At 44.2% G+C, this 25,354-nt stretch overlaps 2 protein-coding genes across 5 annotated transcripts in view; one reads left to right on the top strand and one right to left on the bottom strand.

Moving 5' to 3' along the window:
* Nucleotides 1-25,354, top strand: part of LOC105698954 (cyclic nucleotide-gated cation channel alpha-3) — a 99,090-nt gene that overhangs the window by 35,235 nt on the left and 38,501 nt on the right. Inside the window, exons 2-7 of the mRNA XM_012423614.1 lie at nt 3,619-3,923; nt 5,158-5,381; nt 6,193-6,407; nt 7,088-7,343; nt 7,969-8,223; nt 8,555-8,685. Of these exons, the coding sequence (XP_012279037.1) occupies nt 3,619-3,923; nt 5,158-5,381; nt 6,193-6,407; nt 7,088-7,343; nt 7,969-8,223; nt 8,555-8,685 (1,386 nt within the window). The remainder of the gene's footprint in view (nt 1-3,618; nt 3,924-5,157; nt 5,382-6,192; nt 6,408-7,087; nt 7,344-7,968; nt 8,224-8,554; nt 8,686-25,354) is intronic.
* On the bottom strand, nt 16,917-22,468 carry LOC111673997. 4 transcript variants are annotated; one of them, XM_023432598.1, is made up of 5 exons: nt 22,276-22,468; nt 18,860-18,959; nt 17,452-18,127; nt 17,255-17,341; nt 16,917-17,178 (listed from the first exon to the last, which is right to left on the bottom strand). In XM_023432598.1, exons 3-5 carry the CDS (start codon nt 17,492-17,494, stop codon nt 17,060-17,062), a joined length of 249 nt encoding a protein of 82 aa, XP_023288366.1. In that variant the 5' UTR covers nt 17,495-18,127; nt 18,860-18,959; nt 22,276-22,468; the 3' UTR covers nt 16,917-17,059. The 4 variants fall into 4 exon arrangements, 3 of the variants coding, with proteins under 3 accessions (XP_023288366.1, XP_023288364.1, XP_023288365.1); XR_002762215.1 differs by having other exon boundaries at nt 16,917-17,341; XM_023432596.1 differs by having other exon boundaries at nt 16,917-18,127.

Raw genomic sequence — 25,354 nt, 5'->3', positions numbered from 1 at the left:
AGCTCCGTTTCATCGAGTATCGACCTCGTCCTACGACTGGGGATGGATCGATACCAGTCCCTCCTCCTTTTGCATTTCTTTTTTTATTATTCCCCGCCGCGTCGCAATCTATATTTTTCCAGCCACTGCATTTTTTCATACCGCCGCGTCGCCGACGTCACTACACTGACGCGAAACTGTCGTAGTCAAGGTAATGGGTCAAAATGGGGACGCTCCCTTTAAGTCAATATTTATCAGGGGACGTCCCATAAATCTATCTAATGGACTGTATAAAGTATGTTCTCTAAAGAACTTTTAAAAAGCCGAGGGAAAAAATATTCTCCAATTTACCCCTAAGAGACCGGATAGAAACAATTCCCTGGATCTTTTTTACCGTAAAAAATAAGACGTTATACTGGTAATTACGTTAAGTAGATTTGAGGAAAAAAGTGCAGGCAGGAGGTTGGGATGTTGAGAAAATAATGAAAAAACCGTAACGGGAGATCCGAGCAGTTGACAACGACGTCGAGTCGTTTACGTTGCCTCGTTATAAAGCGCATCGTTATAACGTCGCTTTAAGCCAGGTCCTAGACTTTGTTTAATCAGGCGTAATTCGTTTTGGCATCTCGACTATACTCCCCGGTAGAAAATTTCTGTTCGCCTTTGCTCCTGCTTTGTGCCACCGTCTGGGCCGATCGATAAGTAATTTCGAAGATAAATCCACTTCTCGTAGCTTGCCCGATAAAATATTACATTTGCACGGGGTCCCCAAGATCGAACTCTTTATTCCTCGCTCGGAATCCCACAAGACACTCCGAAGGGAGCTTTTCTAACCCGTGCAAAGGAAAAATCAAAAGCTAGAAAAAGAACTTTTAGCCCCTTCCATCTCGGTCCTGATATCCCGAATAAGCCTAAATTTATAATAAACCGTTTTAGCGGCGGTTTTAACGCCCTTTTTTCAGTCCGAATGAAAGTTCAAAGTCACTCGCGACGAAAGTCGCGATAATCGGAAATCCGGAATGATAACGACCGGACAAGTAAAACTCGAACACCTTCAACTTTCCGCAAATTACCCACCGAAATAGGACATTTCGTAGCAACTTAGACCTTGTCTGGCGGAAGTTCTCGGACGCCGTGCAAGAAAATCGCTCGAAATGGTGCGGTGAACGAGTTCCGAACGAGTTCCGAACGAGACCGCCGCGAATTCAAACGCTGCGCCGCTTCGTTTCGAGCCCGGATGGTCTTTTTCCTCGTCTAGACCGATACATCCGAGGAGTAATATCATCGAACGTCGACATCGCTCGTAACCAACGACTAGAAGACATCTATTGCCTTCCGTCTGCTCCGTTTCTTTTTCCCTTCCCTCCGGCTAGCCGCGCACATGCCGCGACACATAAGGAGGACGATTTCCCCGGAAGACGGAACGACTGAAATGAGATACGAAAAAGGAAGAAGGAAAGACCTCCCCCTTTTAGACATTCCATATCAAAGGAGAAATAATTGTATTCCTAGAGATTAATTCAATATATCGGCATAAAATAGGTGGGCATATTTATTCCGAGATAAGGAAATACCCTGTATCATTCAGTGTTACGATAATTTGTCGATAAAATTCAGATGAACATTAAATACCTTACCTTGCAAAAAGGAATCTTGAATAGTGCTCTCCGGATCAATTCGGGGAACATTTAACTCCCAACTGCGAGAGATTTATTAACTATTAATCGTATTTATTGTCGTAGGCAGGCTAATGTGGGCTTTTTGAAACGGACTTTCAGTATTTATTTCTTGTCCCGGGCGAACGATGTACCTCGGGGTAATTCTTTCCCGATGGTTGTATCTGAAGCGGCATAATTTTATGCCGAAGTTTTATCTCGAGTGAAGGAATTAATTCATGAGACAATGATAACGCACCACCGTGGATTCAGCTCGCCGAGAAATATTCACGACCTCGGGTAAAGCTGACCGGAATATCGCTCCCGGTGCTTTGACCAGATCATTACGTGCCACGCAATGTACCGATCGCCGAGTACGTACGTTACCCCGTATTACGCATTTGCTCTGTACACCGAGGGACACGTCGGGTCTTCGCCGTGTATTCGATATGCCGACTACGGGAGGCTGGGTAAACTTTGTCCGTCCAGTGTGTCTATTGTTCCAGGAGGTACCAGAATGTCTCCCCTGCCGTGATCACCCGGGTCCAGTTTACTAATATTTTCCCTCGCCCTTCATGGATCACATTTCAATTCAATGTTTCTATTCTCTTATCACTCAGTCCCCTTGACTAAATAAATCAATCCACCCTAGAATCCGCAAAAAACCTAAATACTTGTAAATTACTGTATTTAACAAATCGCTACTAAAATTCGAGAAAACCACAATCAAACAGCTAAAAATAAAAACCGTGCAAGTCAGAGCCTAACATAAACCGTTTAGTGTAATGTGAAGAGATAGGCAATCGCTATTCAATCTTGGTATAAAAAATACCTGTGAATTACCTCCTTCATTCCCCTCCATTCCATAGTCTCCTTCCATTATAAAACTATAAACGTGATTATCCAATGCACACAAATTTTAATTTTTACCTGCTGCAATATCTTTTTGCGAGCAGCGCATCACTCGATCAGCTGATCGGTTGGATAGTACGTAATCAGGTACTTGAACGGGATTCCACGAGGCCGAATCACCTCCGAAGTCCTTAAGTCGAATCTCTGTTTACACGCGCTGTTTACAGCGGTCCTTTGTCATTTTGACGAGGTCGAAATCGAGAACGTCAACGACAACAGCACAGACACTTATCAGCCCGGCAGCCGTACGGTTGCGACATCAGTGATAGGCACCTGCAAAGCGTACGGTCGGGCCTAATCAACCGGTAAGACAAACGACGTTCGCTCCCTGCAGAATTCACGGCCCGTGTCGACTCTAAACCGAGCGGCTTACGCCTCGTGCATCTACGTGCCTATATTCCGTCAACACGCGTGAACATCGCGGTTGAAACGAGCATTCGCGTTATGTCGGGCATAACGGAGACCGGCCGGAAAGTGAGTTTTCGGACTCCGATAAGCGGTAATTGACCACTATCCTTTGTTAGAAGTGAGATTTCACGTACTCGTAATGAGGTTTATTTAGCCATCTGCAGAGCGTCTTGTGTGCATATAGAACAGTTAGGAGGAAGGTGAGAGATTTATAGGATGTTCCAAAGTGAACACCCAGGTAGATAGTGGATGCGATTCCCGGTACAATTGATGTAAACTGTGTAATATTTCTCTAACGTGCATAATTCCCATGGCGTGTCTTTTTCAAATGGAGCTAGAGAGAGCGTTTAGCAATTTGTGTCTCGGAGGTGCGCGACTGCTAAACGGATAGGTTGTATTTGAAATTTTATACCATGAAAACGACGCATTTTGGAAACATTTCTTTTTCACCTTTATCACCTGAATTTCTGCCTGTTTACGATAAAAAAATTCTTTTTTTTAATTTTAGTACCGGAGCACTTTGTATATTTATGAATTTTCTCAATTTCTTTTTTTTTTGTTTTTTGAGGGTTAATCGGATCGTTCAGTGGGCTTGCATAGATAATGATCGAAAGTGTTATTGTCTTTGGCTTGTGGAAATAAATTATGAATGATATATTTCCAGGCGTCGCGACGCCAGGTGGCCACGTGGGCATCGGCAGCGACCGGCTGAGCGAGGGCTCGGTGACGGCCCTGGTGTACACCGGCGAGCGGCTTCGAGAAAGGGCCGATAGGGCCGACAGAAGCGATAGGGTCTCCAGAGCCGGAGATGGCAGGGGACCTGGGCGGGATCGAGAAGAGGACTCGAAGAGTGTGGAGAACATCTCCAGGAGTGGCATTCCCTCCAGGCAGAGTCTTCTGGATCTCGTCAGCAGCAAGCTCATGGGGCGGCACACGCCCACCCATCACTACTACCATCAGCAGCAGCAGGTCAGTACGTAAAGATAAAAGGAGACATTAGCGACCGAAAGTGAGTCTTTTCCCTATCTACTTCCGAAATTCGGGGAAAAGAACTGCAAAAAGCCACAATAATCGCTCAGCGCATTGGAATCAACATTTAAGATGGTGAATACAGGGAAAACGTCCACCTACCTTCGAGGCTCTAAGTGGTCGATCGTATCGTTCGTGGAGGCTACTCTTCGATTTGCTTCATCGGTTCTCTATCGCAAATATATAATATATATATGAATACTTACTGAAGGGATCTCCGCACTCAAATCGGAAATTCCATACCAAATTATCAAATAACAAAGAAAAAATTCAAAAAACAGGAACATAAAACCAGACAACTACACAGTTAAGAAATTTCGCTTTCTACATTTAATATACATCGGCACTTCTACTCTCTCAAAAATGAAAGACATTTTAACTTCATTGACCCCTTACCTCAAATGAACCGTCCCCTGATAAATAATCACCTTCTTTCCCATCAAAAGCCATACTTTCCTTCCAATCAGGCCTTAAAAAATGATATAAAAAAAATGCTCTCCCCGAAACGCGTCTCCGCACCTGCTCCTCTTTTTTCTCTGATATTCGCGGTTTATCGCCCGAGCCCGGCCGCCGTTCCGGCGCGGAATCACCGTGTAGGCAAGTCCTATGGCCAGGGATAAAAGGGCCGAAACCAGATCCGGCACTAAGCAGCCTATACAAGGCATAAGGGCGTTGGATGCCGAAAGAGCCAATGACAGACTCAGCTCTGATGCAAAAAGAGATGTTTTCAATTTTCACCAGCACTTTGAGAATCCGAGATATATTTATAAATACCAAAATTCACATCAATCACATTTCTATGCATTTGTGCTATTCACTTGGAAATCAGCGAAAACGATTTCTTTCTTTATGAGCCTATCACATTTGATTTCATAAGAGAAACAACAATGCGATTCGGTAGGAAATCACATTCGACCTTAAAATCGTCCGACGATTTCCAATGATTTTCAGCTGATCTCCACTTTATTTCCACTTCCGTTTCAAGCTTTAAGATCCATGAGACCATAAGTGAATACCCCCTTGGGTCTTGTATAAGAATGCCTAGCGCCGCCCTGAGCGAAACAATCGAAATAGCCGAAACAAACGAGACGAGCGGCCTGAGGCGGGAAATCGGGGAAGGTGGAAATTGGTGAACAGGTAGCGGGGGTTGGTTCAGGTGTACTCCGTGTCGCAGCGCTTCTTCAGCTCGTCGCGAGACTCCCTGCACGCGGCTTACGTGAACCGCGGGGCGAGCGAGCTCGACCTGAGTCGCAAGTCGAGGCGCAAGGACCACCTGAGGGGCAGGTTCAAGCTGCCCAACGCCATCGCCCTGGCCTCCTCGCGCGACCAGTCGCACCTGCACACGCCGGTCTCCATCAACCATCTCAACAGCAACAGCAGCTGCAACGGGACCGAAACGTTAGTACCCTCCGTTCCCGCGAACGATCTTTCTTTCATTTGGTTCATTGGGCCACATTTCGCCACGTTCGGGTGCGTTTCAGAAAACGTTTCAGTCGAGTAAACCGAGCGTTAATTCACTTGGTCCCAAACTTGTTTGGTTCGGTCAACTAATGTGTTTTGGTTGAATCGTTGGTTGGAAGGTAACTTGGTCAATGAACCCCAACATTTGTGGTAATTGTGCCGAATTAATATAGACTTTGGGACGTTCTACCGGAAAATTTCAGGGTAATCGAGGAAATGATTTTTGACAATTTTGTATGAATTTGGCGGATTCGAGGAAATATTTTTTCTCCGGGTATTTATGGTTTTTGGTGATGAATTGAAAATAGGGTAATTGTTGGGGCAAGGATGTATGAAAGGGTTTTATATCGGCGTTGGTAACGTCTGTCTGCATATGACTCGGTAGTTCCAGTTTACGATTTGCCATTACGCGACTTATCGATACGCACGGGGCGTCGTGGTTGGAGGAAGTTCCATATCGAAAGTACCTCGCGACGGGGTCGTTAATACGGAATTATGTATCACGTCAGTCGTAATTCGTAATTATCCGAAATTGGAAGTTTGGGAATGCCTCGTTTAGGGTTGATATCACTGGTATTTTCCGCGCATGGAGGCCGTTAGGAGGAAATCGCCCCGGAGCACGGCTCCTACAGGTTCGCGATCCATATTTTCCGCCGTGATTATGAAGTTCCGTCGGGATGTAGCTTCCGTAGAAATGGGAGAAGAGCAATGGTGGGAAGCTCGCCTGTAATTTCCCATGGCATTTCAGAAGGTATACAGCCCAGCAGCAGCAACAGCAACGGGGCAGTCGAGGATATCCCGGTCAGCCAGGATCGCGAGGGTTTCGCACGGGGGCTCCCAATTGGTCCTTCGTCTTCGATCCAGCGGGAAGACTCTGCTACTATTGGTCCATGGTGGTGTCACTTGCCTTCCTCTACAACTTTTGGGTCATCATCTATAGGTTCGCCTTCCAGGAGATTAACGGTCGGTCCTTTTCCTCCCTTGAGACGAATCGCGCACCCTCGTTGGCTCCCCTGATAACGATAGCGGCGCGAGGCTTTTCTAAATTCGACTTTCAATTTCCCCGAGCAAACAGACTCGAATCGACCTCCTCCTCGGCCAACACGGATCGCTACAACATTGCGGAGTCGGTGTATCTTCCCTACAATCGCGTTTACTTCTTCCGTTTCTTTGCGCGGTCCGACTCGAGAACCGCAACTCCGTTTTTCTCTTCCCTCCGGATGCGACGTTACGAATTATGAGCATTTCAATTTCGTGAGATCATTTCCGATTAAACCGTCCCCTTGGAAGCTTTCGGACATCGATACGTCAGTTAACCTCACGGAATGTAGATATCCGATTAAAGCTCTCGGTCGACGGTATTAAGATTTTCCTACGTATCTCCGATCTAAATTCGAGTCTGTAAAAGCTTCGGCGGAGCTTTCAAGAATTCTTTATATTTGCATCGAATGCTTTTATGTTAAACCATTGTGTAAACATAGAGAATTCAGTGATCGTACTCTAATCGGTGTACTTTGATGCTGTTATCATCATCCGCGACGAATTCTTTCTTCCTACCAGTTGCTCGTGACGTTGGACTAGAGATAGAAGTACATAGCGCAATAACAGTAACAATAAGAGAACAACTGCACATTGTCGCACAGGCGAGACTCTCGTGGTGTGGTTCTGCTTGGACTATCTGTCGGACCTGCTCTACTTGGTCGACATAGTCTTTCACTTTCGTACCGGGTACCTCGAGGACGGCGTTCTGCAAACCGACGCCACCAAATTGAGGCATCACTACATGAACAGCACCACGTTTTACATAGACTGCCTGTGCCTGCTGCCCCTCGACTTTTTATACTTATCTATAGGGTTCAACAGTATACTGCGAAGTTTTAGGCTCGTTAAAATTTACCGGTGAGTTTGAGTTTACTTACCTCCTCGTATCTAGCGCGACGTGCCGCCGACATATTCAATCGCACGCGATAAAGAGATCCACATAAAAGGAAACTTTGCACATTAATAGAATAATCAATGGGACCTGTTGAATATATTTTCTGCCTCCAACGTGGCCCGATACGTAGCTTTTTCACTTCTAGGGTGCAGTCAGAGGACGTTTGACTTGATACATTGTTCCTTTGAAGTTCTATGAAATTTACATGATGCTCTTTTTATGAGCTTACATGACAGGGAAATAACAGTACTTGGAACATATCATTTTGAGTATCCATGCTAAATTCATTGTAAATTACAGCTTTTTGGTAGTTTGATATTTGCATTACAGTCATTAGAATTTTTAGGTGAAAAGAGATTTAATGCGAAAACGCGGCGTGGTTAGTAATCGCGGTAATTGTAGACATTTCTTGAATACCTTGCATTGTGTCGGTAATTTATATGTACGGCCCGCGTTTCCGAATACTTTGTCTTGTAGCGTGTAGGAGACGACAAAAGTCGAATAGAGGAGGGGAGAAAAAAAATTGTATCGAGAGCATGTAAGAAACTAGACAGTGTAGACATTTTCTTGGGTCCAATTTGGGCGCAGGTTCTGGGCGTTCATGGACCGGACCGAGCGACACACGAACTATCCGAATTTATTTCGCTCCACGTCACTGATACATTACTTGCTGGTGATCTTTCACTGGAACGGGTGCCTCTATCACATTATTTATAAGAACAACGGTTTCGGGAGCAAGAATTGGGTCTTCGCCGACTCGGAGACGGCGGACGTTGTCAAGCAGTATCTGCAGAGCTATTACTGGTGCACGCTGGCTCTGACGACCATCGGCGACTTGCCCAGGTGAAAATACACCTCCATGATAAATTTGCAATCTTCTTAAAATTTGCACGAAAGCCCTTTCCAACAAGTATTCGTTATTAATTTTTTCTTTTTTTTTTGTACTTATCGAAATCTGATATCCTTCACTTTCGGGTATTTTCGAAGCATTATAAATATTCTAATAGTAGTACAGAACGTCACAGTCATCTTATCAACCTTGTCCGTAAAGGGAGATTTTAGAAATATGCCGAAAAGATTTATTTGCACATTTTAAAATCTTTCAATTTATTCTTTCGGAGTAACCAAAGTATTTTATTCATTTATCATGACGAGGTCTTTATGTGCTTTTCAGACCGAGAAGCAAAAGTGAATACTTGTTCGTGATAGCTCAGCTGCTTTTTGGTCTGCTCCTGTTCGCCACGGTGCTTGGCCACGTGGCTAACATCGTCACTTCCGTCAGCGCGGCCCGGAAGGAGTTTCAGGGTAAGTGAACTTTCGGAACCATTGCACGTGTAGACTATAAATGTACGTACGGATCCTTCGAGGACCTCTTCAGAAGGCTCACTTCCTCAATTGGGAAGTTGGTTTTATAGGAAGAGGGCGCGTAAGCCCACTTGGTTCAATTTGGCACCAATTGTCTTGTTAGCGTTCAGAGTGACAAATATCATAATATCTACTTTTCGCCGAAAAGTCTTGCAAAAAAGTCACTTTGGCTGAATTAATGTCCGGAACTCATGAAATTGGTGCTATCCAATGATAACGTCATAATCAGTATTCCTCTTTTAATTGTCCTCTTCGTGCCAGGTTCCATTCATAATGGTGTACTATCTCGCGAAAGCTTTGTTATATAATATCTCGGGATTTTTCGAGTCGCTAGAAATTTCCATTACGGCGTGATTAGATCGCTCGTAAAAAGTAGAATCTACCTCGCTGTAATCGGAGGTATGATTTACCTAAACTAAAATGATAACGCCGCTATTTCGTTGATGAATTTTATTAGGCCTTTCCCAAGTGATTAAAGTAAAGCAATGGATTGATACGAAAATGGCAGTAAATCAAACGACGATTATTGGAGGCTGCAGACAGAAGAGAGGGATAAAGGGATACATCCCCTGTGTCCGCATAATCAGCGACGAGTTTGTCGCCTATCAGTTTCAAACAGAACCAATGGCAACAATAATTCGATTATGTTAAAATGACAGCCTCGATTGAAGCGCAGCCAAAATGTGTGGGTTACTCCAACCGCAGGATAAATGGAAACTATGAAATAATCATTTTTCCTTTAACTTTCGATTTCCTTTAATACCATTGATTAAAGTGTTGGATACTTCCCAACAGTTGCCTAATTATCGTCAGGCGTGTCAAACTCGACAAGTCGCGGCCAGGGATCTCGTCGAATCTTTCGTCTGAAATTTCGATTACGCTCTCCTTTATACGCTGTTTAATTAAATCATGAAGATACCGATTTCCGATATATAGGCTCGACCGCAACAGGCGGAAACGCGGAAGCGCCCAACTTTTCATACATTCGCAAAAGTCATCGGGCCAGTGGAAACCATCGATTCGAAATTTCATTAATAGGTCCCGAAGTTTTCTCGGGAAGTTTCGCTCCCACGAGTCGACTTGGGAGCTTTAAAGCTCGACAGGAATCGTCGTTCCGACCGTGCGACACGTTCGGCGATCTTTCCGAGCTCCTATCACCAAAGTTCGATACAAGTGGATACCGTAACTCGCGATCGGAGAAATACAATTTGACGAGTGTTATTGTTCTCGTTTCAAATATCCAATAATATATCGTTAATAGTTTACGAGTTTTCGGGAACGACACATACGAAGTTCTTCTCAAACTTCCATCGTCGACGTTAGAAACAGACAGAAGTGGATGTCGAAAGGTATGATCGAGGAATACCGCTTAACAAGTGTCACCGTTTACGTATCAGATAAACCATAATACATTATTCATATCTATGCAATATTAATAATATATAATTACAAGCGAATATCGTAACTCCTGATCGAAGAAATGCAATTCCTCCCAAATAACCTGGAAAGTATTTCAATTTTTCATCAATAGTCGAAGAACTGCAGACGTTCTTATATTAATCCTCGTTTTATCTCCCCTAATTTCTTCCCTCGTACCGATAATTCCCCTGAATGTGTATCGCGTATAAAGATCAAAATTTTTTAATCACTTTCCGTAGATAGGCCGCAATTCAGCCCGTTTCCCAAGCCGCCTCCATTTCCATCAATTTCCCCCGAAGAGCGGGAGAATCGATACCGCGTTTACGTCTCGACGCCTCGGCAATCACAGACTACTCCGTGGCGCGATAAACGTTATCACGGGAACGGCCGACTCGGATGGTTAATCGAATAATGGGTAAAAGAACATAATAACGGACGATCGTTGTTCCTACTCCATTATCGAGGCTCCATTATGTCCCTATCGAAACGCGAGCGCACTTTATTCGCGCGACAAGGATGCCGATGCCGGTAATTGCGATTGGAGCTGATAACGCGGGGCACGTTAAAAAGAAAAATGCCAGAAAAATTGGAAAATATGGCCGAATTGACAGTCCGCGCGAAACGTCGTTGCATAAGAGTCATCTCTATATGGGCATCGATTTATCGAAGCTGCGAAGCAGATGGTTGATTAGAGATAAATTCGGAAATTCGTGGGAAAAGAAAAGAAAAGGTCGGTTCGTCGAGCCGCGAAGAGCGAGAAACTTAGTCGTCCTCGTTAACAAGGCGGAGCAAATTCATTAAAGCCCTCGTAAATCATAGCTCAGGGTGACGGCATGGACTCCGAGTCCCAAAGGGAGGCGAAAGCCGAAAAGCTAAGGGAAACTTGGGCCGAAACGAGCGACCCTTGTGCGGTAACTCTTTAATTCCCCGGGAACTAATGGCGTTAGTCTGTTCGCGCCGCCATCTTGCGAAATCAATTCGCGAAAGACGCGCTCGAGGGGCCTCGTCTTCGTCGTCGTAGAATTTTTTGCGGGTTTCCGTATCCTCCCCTGGCATCTATTTGAGGTGGGGCAATTTCGAGGACTTTGAAAGTTTCCCGTTAAAAGCGTTAATTAATAAAGTTTACCGGGGAGTTGGTTAACGCGTTTAACGCCGAAACGAGTGACGAGTAAGCTCTTGTAATGCGGTTGCTCGTTATTAATGACCACCATGGCACTTAAACGGGTTATATACCAAGGGTCTTGAATTTATCCGGAGAAAGTGGTCGAGTCTGCTTCTTTAATTAGCTTTGCCCTTGTGACACGGTAATTCCTTTGTAATTAACGGAATATAATTTACGGATTCGTGGTTAAGCCTGATTTTTGAGGGGAAAAAGAGTATCTCGCGAATATCCGAAGATCCAAAATTTCGAACGAGTCCCGACCTGTTTGGGTTAGAATTTTGAAAAGTAAGGTTTATTTATAAAACAAAGCTTAACTTAGCAAATTACCTCGCAATTACCTCGAAAAGTCGGAATTACAGAGGTTAACGATTTCGACTCGTCCGCGTAATTAACGACGTGATGAAACTCTGTAGTGTCACGTATCCGAAGGCTACACGGACTTAAACGTTTAGGTCGTTCCACAAGAGTTAAGAAAAATTGCCTCCAAGCCAATTCTTATCACCGAGAAAAAGGTCACTCTGAAAAGGGACCGTCCTTTTACGTTCGTCGGTCCAATTTACTCGGGGCTCGATTTCCGGCGAGTTGCGAAGCTGGCTAGTTCTTCGGGTCGCTCGGTGTACCTTCTCTGCGGTTTATATAATTATGTATATATAACGTATATACTCCTATACGTATGCGCCAGATAAAACATTTTATTTTCAATCAACACCGACCGGGAAAAATGCATCTGGGTGGCGCGACACTGGATGACAGCTCGTTTAATTTCTCCGCGGTTACGGACAATACCGGCAATGCCGGCTATGTCGACGCCGCGCGTCGCGACGCTCGGGACGCTCAAAAACACGCTGACCAATACCTGGCTAGGAATAACGACGGGGGGATGTCCACGATCGCAATTTTGTTACAGTCAGCGCCGTTTCGTGTCAATTCCCTCCGCGTCGTTCGGGATCCCATTTTAACCCGTTCCCCGAGATCCACGTTGCGCTTACAATTATTAATACCCATAAATATCTGAGAAATAAAACTACCGTCATTAAGTTCACCCCTTGAAATATTCCAGAAAAGTATCTAACAATTCTCGGAATAAAATCGACCCTGATGTATATATCCGATAGAAATGTCCCATCGAAACGTCACCGAGATTTCCCAATATCTTTCAATCTGTCTTTATTTTACAGTAATTGTATCCATGACAAATCATTCAGTAATCCGCTACATCATCCCGAGGGTATTAATTCCATACGGATCACGTAATAAAATGTATTGGGTTGGCAAGTTAATGATTGCGGATTTTGTGAATAAATTCTTCTTATTTAAAATCCCCAATCACTTAATTGCCAACCCAATAGAAGGCGGATGACACTTGTACAAGGAATCCCGTGAACATTCGAATATCGCGAAATTGCACTCGATGCTTCCAATCGCGACAGCTTCCGCTTGGGTAACTCGAAGTGCATCGTATGCAGGGAATAAATTCCCGAGTCGAGTTGCATATCCAGGAGCGAAGTTCTCGGGGGCGCATGCCCCCTTTAAGTACTCGGAATAATTTCCCCTCGCGGCAGTTGCATTGAAGGAGTCGGCTGGGGGAGAGGGGGTTTAACGTTGAAATAGCGATCCCTCGGTAAGGCAACCATCCACCGAGCTCGATGCATTTAACCTGTCCTATCTATGCGGAAGCAGGCGTACACTCGAAGACGAGTTAAGCCGGCTAAATTATCCGTTGTTATTGCTGCGTCTTGCGCCAACCCTGCAGTCCGCCGATGCAATCCGTTTACACGTATTACGCGTATCCGCGATTATACTCGGTTACTCGTTTGTCTTCCGACCGGCTACGCAGCTGAACCTATCGCTGTAATTATGCCCGCTGGACGTATTGGATTGCTCGAGATATCCTTTGCTACGTCTACGAGTACCGGATGCTGCTCAAGAGCAGCCGACGGAGATGCATTGATTTTGCAGGCAACCGAGGAAATGCATACCGATGTCGCATTGAAGGGAACGAAATACGCATACACCGTTGGAAATGTTACGAAATTTCGGGCCTTTTTGATATACGAAGCCGAATTTTATGACATTTTGTCGGACGTTCTTTCAATCGGCTTGCGATGTTAAAAAGTATGCATATTAAGTACTTCGAGGGTGTTACGAATTTATTACACCGTGTCTGAACGAAACATCGAACGCACGTTTCAAGGATTTATTACAGCTTTCAATGGTGCGATGCGTTATTTGAAATGAAAACGAAATCGTGTCGCCAGGGGGAAAAAAAAGTGTTCAGAGTGTTTAAAAATGAATTTCACGGATTGATCTTGCTGGATCTTCGGCAAGTGATTTGCTAATCAATTTTTCGGTATCGTTGATCGGCTCCACTCGTTCCTTCTCGCTATTCCGACGTCTTATGGATCTTATGACATGTGATCCATGGAACTTCTCTAATAGAAAACTTACTTTGACCACGTCCTTATTGATACGTGCCGAAAAGGTCGTCGAATTTCGATTACGTTGGCCAGGATGCAAAAGTTGGCCGGTCCTCCTTGCAGGAGGCGCGGGGGAGGAAAATAGGAGAGACTTATCGACGAAATCTTCCTGCCGAGGGACCTTTTCAGCCCGAAAGAGATTCCGAACACGCGCCGCCACTTCGAAAGAAATTCGCCCCGACCGAGTCCGAGTACGAGTCGCGGCCTCGGAGTGCCTCGGGTACTCGAATGTCCATTATTCCGAGTCCTTCCGAGAGACTCACCGAGTTTCCTCGCCTCGGCAAATCCGCCTACGTACATCCTCTTCCTGCCGTCCCTCGCTCCGGACCTACCCCAAGGTTCCACCTGCGACCCCGTTCGTTAAAGATATTTCTCTGGCCGATATGTCGCCGTAAAAATTTTACGACAAACCGCGTCCTTAAATATTCCTCGACGTAACAATTTGGATACGCGATAAAGATGCCCTGAACCCTTTCGCTGGAGGCCGCAAATACGCATAGATTAGCATACGCATACTCCCTCTTTCATTATAACGATTGTTTATTGCGTGTTTATTTGAAGTTTTGATATCGCACATGACGAGTAATGGTCAAAAATGAGCAATAAATGTCCGAGCCAGGAAATACGGTCTCCGTGTATTAATACACCGATCAAATGAATTCATTGAACCAAAGAAATGTACCTAAGGGATATTTGGTTAATTCAAAGAATTTCATTGAAGTAAACTCAGATAAATGGTCGTAATTCGGGGAAAATGTTGCATCCGATTTATTTTCGGGATTGTTTGAGTCAAATAATTATTATTTGAATTGGTAGAATATTTCTTTGATTCGATGACAGTCTTTTTATCAGGGTAGAGACGTCGGAGTACCCGGTGGATGGTTTTTGCATGGAAAGGGTTTAAAGATTGAGTCCGTGTTTAAAATGTTAATCGCGTAAATATGGAACGAGGGGCTCTATGGGTGTCACTGGACGTCGTTGGAGGGTGTCTCGTTTCTCTCGGAATATATCGAATATGTTCAATACGAGCGTCGACTGCAAGTGATGTGTCTGATAAACGACAAGTAGGCAATCCGCGGTCCGGCGACACAGTTCCATTACTGGGCCAACAAAATGTCCGCCGGCGTTTCGAGCCTCCTCTTTACAGCACAATCGTTTTGCGAGCCAACAGTTATTTCGCAGATGCCGCGCAAAAGGATTCGATATTTCGAAAACACGTTCCGGCAGAAGCGCGGATGGTATTCATTCGTTCGAGTGTCCGTCCCGTCTGCAAAAGTCATATCCGCGTATATGAAATTTCAACCGCGGTGCGCTGCACTCTGTGCACTCGTATAAAATATACAATCTGCTATACATTGGAATAAAACCGATACTTTTAACAGTTCGGACGTGACCGCGAATGCCACTCTTTATTCGGAACCTCGCTGTCCGTTTCCCTCCACCGGGGAGCTGATTTCCATTTCCTTTTCATTCTTATTTTAAAGTGAAACTTCTCATACGATAATACATATATATTTGCATGTTTTAATAGATGCCCGTTTCCAAAAATGGATCGCTTCTTTTAACATTCGGTTACGTATCATTAATAAATAAGGATTAACATAAAAGTTTCACTTCCAACGCGCGCCGTGCGCCGATTTTCCATTTCTCGTTTTCTTCCTCATTCTCCCCTCTTTCTCTCCTTTTTTCTTTCTCTCCCCTCCAACTCTTCCCTTCTTTCCCTCTCTCTCGCTCTCGCGGATTCTCCCGACTCGACGCTTCCGTCGCGGATCCAAATACGAGGCGACGTGAAGCGTCAGTCTCGGCCTACTTCTGTCCGGGACAGCTCCTGCCACCCACCGCCGACTTCCACCGGCTACGAGTGCACCTCGCCGACAGAGTTTCCTAATTTAGTCTCCACCCTGGCCAGGAGGTGCCACCCTTTGTCAACCTCCCCGTTTCTTCTGCCCCCAAGAGCAGCATCTCGTCAGATATCCCCCGCGAGGCTGCACTCCGAGCCCCACGTCGAACCCTGAGGGACACTCGTTTGTTTCAATTCATCGAAATCATTCCACCGACAAGTTCCAAAAACCTACCCATGGAGTAGTGCAAGGAAACACTTCCACCCCACAATCCCCTCTTAAGGTTCGCAAAGCGAAACAATAATGCAGAATGTGATGTTTTTAATTTTAATGCGATAAAGACTAGCGGACCCGCTGGCAGATAATAATTATTAATTGCAAAATTTCATCGAGGAGGCGCTCTCGGCACTAGATCGGAAGAAATCTGAAAATCTTGGACTCCTAATGTGGGGACAATTTTAATACGTAGCGATGTGTCCCTTTGTACATACTATTTCGTGGGGCTACCCTTAACTCGAAAATATTGGGAAATTTAGCAGACTGAAATGACGCGGAAAAAGAGAGTCTAAGTCGGGCCCGCGTATCAGCCGGAAGTTTGACAGTCGAATGGCGGATATCGAAACTCGGTACGGAAAATCGACGATCGAACTTCGGAGTTAGAGAAAGAGAGGAAAGAACTATATAGGAGGGGAGAAAGAAAACGGACTTTTCGAGGGTAAAAACGAGCGAAAGAAATACGCTTCGCGTAAGTTCAACCCTCGGCTAGTTCAGATTGGAATCTTGCGAGAGTAGGACCCTTCGGGCCCTTTTTCTGAAATTTCAAAAAAAAAAACGAACTTATTCTTGACTCTTAGACTGTCGAGGATTTTTACGAATTCCGGGGAGACGTAAGAAAATAAGAAAAAAATCGTAAATTCGGTTCCCGATTTTCGAAGGGGTGCGTCGAGCTGAAGGGGTAAACGACCCATGGAAAAATTTAACGAGACCCGATCCCTGGCGGTTCGAGGACCGTTTTACAGGGTTTGCGCGAAATTCGCGGGATTTGCCGAAGTCTTGAAAATAAACTCCCTCCCTCGAGGACGCGATCGAATTGTCTGCTCTCTCGACTTCCGAACGGAGCTTTGTGCGACCCCTCGATTTTCACCCCATTCGAAATCTAATCGAATTACAGGGGTGTGTTGGAAATTCTTTGGCGAGTGTTTTCGAGAATACGGGAAAGAAAATAGCCCCGGTTGAAATTGAACGGCAGACGACTCTTGGGTCAAATACAAACTTTATTCGGATAAATTGTCTGGCGGGATATTGATTATTTCGAGTTTGCTTTATTTTACACCTACTCGAAATATATTAAAGTTCCTTTAAATAATGACTGTAGATTACTTCCTCTCCATGGTTTACTTCGGTCCAGGTGCTTCTTAGTGGTAAGATAGTGACGACAGATGCGAGGGTGGACTACTCAGGGAGTAAACGATGCAACAGTACACTGCAATTACCACTGCAAATGCAGTGGCCGTGAACACCGCTTCCTCGTACTCTGACGAAACGAATTAAAAGTAATTTCACGATCCACTATATTTCTTTCATCCCAGGAATATCGTCGCAATCCTTACTCTCACTGTACTCGGCATCCTCCTCGCCATCTTCTCCTATCAAAGTGTTGGATGAGTTTCGACTTCCCCCGGAACGAGCTGACAATTCTGCGATTAGAAAAATTAACCACCCCGTTACGATATATCTCGGCACGATTAATTTCCAATTTGCCTCCAGATTTTCATAAAATGGTCATAAAGAGTAGCTTTCGAATTACCTTCCCCCCGGTCCGTGTCCTCGGCATTCCCCGTGGAAGCCATGCAGCCAGGACCTCCGGAAGTCCAGGACAATGCGCCGAAAGAGGGAGATCCGGGGACAATTAGTATCCCCTGAATACTAATTCTTCGATGGAACTCCCCGGGCTGATTCCGTCCCGTCTCGTTTCATCTTATTGCGGGGATAATTGCGTGAGAAGAAAGGAGGAGCAGGGAGGAAAGAGGCTCCTTCTTCGCGTCCTGGGAACAGACTTCCCGAATCAAAGGCTAATAGCACGCTATTGCCGGTGTCTCGACAAAGCGCTTTATCGAGAAATCGAAGCTAGTCCGAGGCAGCGACTTCCACCGGATTATCGGCCGATCGATCGGCATCTTCGATCTCGATCTCGGGATCCTGCGCAGTCGGGTCCCCCAATTGTCCCGATTGTTGGTCCTCTGGAGTCTCCTGCTGAATCGGCGACTCTTGGGGTGCTTCACTAACCGTGTCCTCGATCTCTCGGTTCCCGATCGATCGATCATCTACGGGATCCTCGCCGGCGTTCCGATCTTCCTGCTGAGAGCTCTCCGAGGATTTCCCTCCTCTGGATCCTGGACTTGGCGAAATCTCGATCGCGGCCGATTCCGATTGTTCGACTTCGGCTGGTTTCACGAGCTCCTTGGCATCCGGTCCCTCATTCGCTGAGTCGGCGGAACGAAAGCAAATTTCCTGAATTCGTTCCTCGGAAGCCTTCCTCTCTCTCGCGCGCACAAAGAAGAGGCGCGCCGACCAGCCGGCACCCACCGGATATTCAAAGGATTTCCGCTTTTATTAGAAGGGAAGATCCTTTTATTAAATGGAAAGTCGCGCCAGCGCGCTGATATATGAATGTGGGTGAATGTATGCACGCGTACTGGACATCGCGGTGTATGATTTAATTAATGGCGAGATTTATCTTTTGGAAAAGCCCTAGGCCGAACAAATGAAGTGTACGACTCGACAAAAAAATGCGTTCTCTTCCAACATCGAGCGACTTCACATTTTTCCCTGAATTTTCAAATAATTTTATTCCTATATGACGCTTTGACATTTTTTTTCCCCCAACTTCTTTCTCCTACGATTTACCCTGTACATGTACGAGTATATTTTTTTAAATTGCATCCAGCGGTGATAGAGCGATAATTATTTTGCTAAGGATATTGTAGGTTAAAAAGATACGTAAATGACGTAATACTGTCTCGCTTAATTTCGGCCATTTTATCGGAAAGCTGCTCGTAAACGAAGCACACCGAAGGGATCGTTACACAGGAGGCGAGGATATTTATTCATAAGCAGATTAATAAGCGCGATAAGGGGGCACGGCCGATCGCGCGCAGCATCCGGTTTATGGTCCATCCGAGGACGTTATCAAGGGAATCCCTTTCGGGCCAAACCTTTGGCACGTAAACGAGCTCGTCTCGCCAAGTACGCGTCCTTTTTGCAATTGTCCTCCGGAGTGCATCCTATGACGGGCATCTTTCGAGACGAGGGTCCCTACGGAAAGAAAGTCGATACTTGGGTCAAGGCTGCAGCCCTAAAGTGCACCTCGAGTGCGCATTCGGGGGAAGAAAATGTGACAAGCGCGATTAACCCGCAAATGGGGCGCCGCGAAAAGGCAGGGGACTCGAAAAATCGCGAGAAAATGGTTTCCAAGGAAAAGGGAACACGGAATTATTTTCGAAGCCTGGCTTCGATTTGGGTCAGACTTCTTTTCAGAGAAATTCGATTTTCGGATACGTCGATTATTTGTTGAATGATATTCAGAGTTAAATCAACGAGATGAAGCTTTTCCGCTAAAGAGGCCACTTATATTAATGATAATTTAAAAATGACCGCGTAAATTTAATGGAGAAATATGACGTGATGGGTGACATTTTCATTTGTATTCGATGATGCACCGCTATTGACTATAAATTGATCCGATTGTTAATATAGACTTGTAGTTGTGTGGTCGGTAAAACTTTAACATAGCATTGAAACGCCAGAACCCGAGATAAACTTATCATGGGAAGGGAGTTAATTAATTGCGAAGATTATAGTTTCCAGATTTATGCGAAAATTCAGCGACGTACTTGGTAATAATATCTAGGCGATACATCCAATGTGCATTCACTCGAAAATGCAACGCAGCCGCCAGCAGTATATGTTATATTATTGACGTTATTATTAATGTCCCTCTCGTGGTAATTAATATAATCGCGATAATTTGGAAACTCGTCCATCTGGTGGTAAAGTCTCCCACGGCTATCTAAATTATCTGACGGCCTAATCGATTGTTGAATTTTTAAAATTCCAGCAGGTGATGATACTCAATTTACGATTTAGCAAAATGTCTTATCGCTGATCCAAACCACTCTTAAATCTCTTCAAAATCACTTGGCATTATTTCAAGCACCTATCAGCGCAAGAAATCGAAAAGAGAGTAAATTTGTTAGATAAGAAGTAAAAACCTTGGAAACTAATATTTCTCGAGTCGCAGACTCCAGTAAATCTCCTGATAGGTTTTCATCTTATCTCAAGACCCATTTCCGAAGCAGTCCTTCGAGTCGTTCTTTATTCCCTTCACCATGCGCCTCCACGTTACATTATCGCAGACCTTTTTCAGACAGCAGTTTTCCGACTATTTCCTCGGCATCTACTTCAATAGAAGAGGCGATAAGCACGTAAAATCGACCATGGAAAACAATTATCGGCATAAATACACAAGATGAGTGTTTCATTCAAAGCAGTCCTTGCTCGAGTCGGTCTTTGTGTCCTTCGCTAAGCGCCTCCACTTTGCGTTATCACAAGCCTTTTTTGGACCACAGTTATCGGGCAATTTCATCGGCATCTACTCCATTAGAAGAGTCGGTGAGCACGCGAAATCGACTACAGGAAAAAAAATATCGGCATAAATACACACGATAAGTGTTGGATCTGTTTCGAGGCTCCCTCGGCACTTGGAAGTACACTCCAGATCCACTGTTGACTTATCAGTAGATTTTCCACTTTCCTTCGTCAGAGTGTCTGCCGATCGGCCATCGGTCTCAAGGGCCTCTTCTTCGATCTCCGCCTTTTTAGACATTTTTATTTTTGCCCTGACTTTTTTTGTCTCCGAACTCGTTACATTTCCAACATTTCGCTGAGTCGAATGCCTTGGAAACTAATGAGAATTTACGATGTTATTCCGGCTTTCGTATCAATTTTTCTAATAACGATAAGATATCAACGATGCAGTGCTATTGAATTTCAACTCCCTCCCCTTTTGAAGTAATAAATAATAAACCGCTTGCAATCATGAATCAACCGTTTTTTCATGAGATTCTCCTGTGTCAAAAAAGAAGAGTAATAATTCTTTTTATTACAGAAAGACATTTTTTAAAGTACCGGATATAAAAATGTCCTTACGGCCATGAACGCGTCATTTTTCCTGTTGATTGTGGGACTGATTAAAAATAAAGTGCAGATTAAGTTTCTGACATAATAAGGGGAATCAAATTTTTACGACCACGGCCGTAAAAAAGTTGACCCTAACCTAACGCAGTTAAAGAAAAGTGCGGAAGCGCAAAAGCCGGCAGTGCATTTTTCGCGTCGATGTAAAGACCCGGGGATGAAAAGGGGACACCGAGATCTTTAAAACGTGGAGAAGCACTTAGCTGTTAAAGGAAGAAAGCGCACCTTGCAACTAGTCCTGCCTCTTTTTTATGTTCCTCTCTCCTCAATCTGTCAAAGTGAAATCTACGACTGGAGTGGTTGCAAATAATCATTAATAATTACAGACCGATCACGTCTCAAATCTTGCTCCGATAACGACAAGGTGAATATTCCGATAATTCCGACTAACCTAAAATTGACATCCCCATTGACTGACATTTCAAAACCAGTCAAATTCCCTCAAAGCTACCGACCGTTTCGAGGTACAGGCAAACTCCAATCGTCTCCCCTTTGCTTTGCGACAAAATGAATTGTATCTTAGAGGCATTTTATGGGTCCGTAAAAAGGTCCTTAAGTATCAGAAAAGATATAAAAAAAAGACACTAATTGCGGCGCCGCTTAACGGTACACCATCGGTTTGCGGACGAGGCAACGGCTGGGAAGAAAAATGGAAAAGTAACGACTCGAGAGGTGAAAGAGTAATTAGGGGGATTCCGTTAACTCGAGTTTAAGCTCGGATTAACTTCGGACCGGATCGATCGGCCGGAGCCGATCGAGCTCCGAGTACTTATTTCATTCCCTTAATTGCAACGAGTTTAGGAGTCACCCCCGAGGAGGTACCCAGAGGGTGCAGGGGTATCGGTGTGGCATTTTTGCGGGCATAAAGCCGAGAAAAGCTATTTACGAGGTTATTTACTCGGCGGCGAAGGTAATGCAGGTAACGTCAATGTGCAAAAAGAGGAATCGCGACTTTAGCACCTGGAAAATGAATCAACTCGACCGGAGCAATTTCAGATGCGACGACGTTTACGCCGAATGAAACTTTAATTATATTTATTTATTGCGCCGAGAAATTATATATTCGGAGGGATTAAAAATGAACGGGAACGCGGATTTCGAATTTTGTGGAGGCATTTCGCTAGCCCCGAATAAGGCGGGCATTCGGTGGCGGAAAATATTTCCGGAATTAGCGCATTCCCGCGCGATATTCCGAAAGGTATTCTGAACCGACATATTTGTTTATTTCGGAAATTGGAGCACTCTCGCGCGATATTTGGCAAGGTATTCGAAATGAGCATATTTGTTCTGAAAAGGTATTGTGAAACGGTACTTTTATGCCGAAGAAAGGTCGCCGTGTTTTAATTTTGGGGGGATTTAAAAATCCTGGGGAACTTACTCGCTGATTCTTCTTTTACGGAGCCAAAATTGAGGTGTCAACTTTTCGACGACTTTCCGGAAATCCGCGACCGTCAGGAAAGTACTATAACTTTAAACTGCGGACGTGAACAGATTCTTTCTGATTTAAATTGATTTGTCGAAAATAACTCGAAAATTTAGATGAACGATTTCGTGACACTTAATGGCCGACAAAATTCATGGCGACTCTTTTTAAAGAAAAAAGACTGAGAAACAAGACGGAGACGAAACGAGCGGCATTGCAGGAGTTCTGTAATGCATTTACAGATTTGCATTAATTAACCAACATCTTTACTACTTATTATTTATAAGAATCTTCAATCGCGTTATAAAATTTCATTCTTATAAAAAAGAATTTGCTCAGACAATAAATGATCTCTGATTGGAAAGTATCATAGATTAAAAAAAAACCGTAAAAAGAAGAGTATCATAAAATGTTCCTCTTCAAATGTATAACTATTCGTCGTAGACAAGGTATAGTTAAAAAGGTAACAAGTACTTGGATAAATGATCTCTCAAAATGGTGAATCGATTTTACTATAACATTATTAGAGATTAAATGAACTCGATTTTATTATCTACACCCTTTCGAGAGAAATCTGTATTCCGGTATTTTTTAATAATATCACGGGCGTAATTTAAATCCTGTTAATAATTCCTGGCATAGCTGTGATACGTGTTACCTTAATTTTCGTGGCCCCGCTTATATCGGCGAATTCCAACGCCCGTTCAAAAATATTCCCCGGACAAAAGTAATCATTATTTACCCCCGCGATTTCGAAAATCGATAAGCCGATATATCGCGGACCGCTTCTGCGCCGCCGACTAAATAACGCGCGTACCTCGTGCAATATTTCATTATCCGTCAGTGCGGAATCGTCGATACGATTGGGAGTGTTAAGCGGATCGTCCTGGAAGAATAATACTTCCGGGGCGAACCAATTTTGATAATTGCACATGGAAGTGCATTTCTCCCTCTTAAATACGGTAGTGTATCAATTGTTCCAAAAGTTCATTCCATCGTGCAAAAGTGCACAATTAATCATCACCACGTCATACTTGGTCTCAGTCTGCTCTAATGAAAAAAAATGTACAAACACTGTGCCACCAAAAATCTGCAATGCCTAAAACTCTAAAATTTCTCTTTCCGCGAATTTCGAGATATTCCAAGAAATCCTGTTGGGCCATATTGCAGAAATAATGGGAAATCAATTTCGACGATAAGCGTGCCTGATAGGCGCTCACTTGGGAACTCCCTTAATCCAAGCAAATTCTGGAAATGCAATATTGCCGACCTCGCTTCCAGTCGACGCCTCCCGGATGTATCGACTGGGGTCGTTTGATAAAGCATCATTAATGGATGAACGCGTGATTATCGATGCGGTTTGCGCTAATTGAGGCGACTCGCCTATCAGCGTCTTCGTCAGGCCGAATCGATCGACTCGAATGTTTCCAACGGAACCAATCGATGCTCGATCGAGGGCTCGCATTAACGGCGGTGAACGTCAACGCTGACGTTAACGTTAACGGGCCGGTTAACCCAGGATTCCTAAAGACGGCGTTAATTGTTCGATAATCGGGTTCCAGTTTCGACGCGGAAACGAGAAACTGAAACAGGAGGTCCAGTGGGTACCTACTTTCGAAATTACGCATTTCCATGTGTAGCTTCGCCTAACTACCGCCGCGCTACTCGATTACAATGATTATGCTCATCGTGAACGCCTAGCTTTGCGCTAATGAAATACCAATTAAATTTCCAATTCGGAATAGTCCGAGTTTAGGGCTCATCGCGATGTCGATCGAGCTCTGACTCAAACAAAGGTTGATCGTGAAATAATCTATCAAGTTAGAAATTCAGTCTTCTTCAAATCCGAAAAGTCGTCTGTAAATGTCTATACAGTTTTTTCCATCGAGGACCAGGAATTATTTTGAGATGCAGTTTATGGGAAAAAAATAAATAAATACGCAGATCATAACCTGTCTTAACGAGAATACGCCAGACCTGCAATTTTTAAAATGTCTCCGATAAAACGTTGTAAAGTCCGACACTTGTTCGTATATTTATAAATATTGGGTACTAGTTTAATTAATTATATAAAATTTGCTATTTTTTTTTATACAGTTTTCATACGTAATTGTATAGAATGAAATGTTATAATTCCTGTATAACCTACCTTAGCAAACATAGACTGGGTCTGCGTAGCAGTAATTTAATGTTATATAAATTCAAGACGTTACATTGAAATTGTATAAATATTAAATGGATGGTACGGTTTCATTTCCCGGGATTGATGGAAACCACTCGTGGGATTGAAAGGAAAATGCGACTGAATTTCCGGAGATCGCGGAAACTTCGGCTGCACCTGCTTACGTACAGTATTGACGTTATATCCCCTTGTCGTTTTATTCTCAGCTTATTACGACGTCGTGGAGCCCGTTATCGGCGTCGGCTGTCGGTCGTTCGATAAACAAATCGAATCAAATGCCTATAAATGAAATTTCTACGGGTAGAACGGCGCCGGCGGATGGAAAAACCCCGGATCGACGCGTTATCGATAACGCGCCGTTGTAGTACCTGTCCTCGACAAGATGACATTCCCCGGTAGGAAGCGAAACGAGATTCCCCACACGGATAAAAGGATCCGGCAGAAATTACCATATATACATTGCGCCCCGAAGCAAACCCCGAAAAACGTATATCAGGACCGTCCGATAAAATCAGAATTTTCGAAGATGAAGGATCTTTCCCCTCGAAAGTACTTCGGAGAGAAAAGTAAAAAATCAACCCACGAAGTGATTTGCATTTTTGTAACATTAATTTATTTTTTCAGAAAAAGTAGATAGCCCAGCGCAATTTCGCCGCGGGCGAATAGACGTGACGTGAAAATATGAAAATTTAGCGGGAAACTTGATGAGATAAATTTCAGGGAATTATCTTTTATTTGTCAAATGATCCTCCGTTTATTTTACGCCGATGTGGACCGTTCGTCCCCTGAGTGCGAATCCGTGTTTTTCAAGATAACGCGATATATCATGTGTGTTTAATGGCGGCGTAGGTT

This window comes from Orussus abietinus, unplaced genomic scaffold, assembly GCF_000612105.2.
Source record: "Orussus abietinus isolate OABI.00-Male unplaced genomic scaffold, Oabi_2.0 scaffold44, whole genome shotgun sequence".
NCBI classification, from domain to species: Eukaryota; Metazoa; Arthropoda; class Insecta; order Hymenoptera; family Orussidae; genus Orussus; species Orussus abietinus.
Note: the sequence above shows the minus strand (reverse complement) of the source record. Positions and strands in the feature narration are given on the sequence as shown.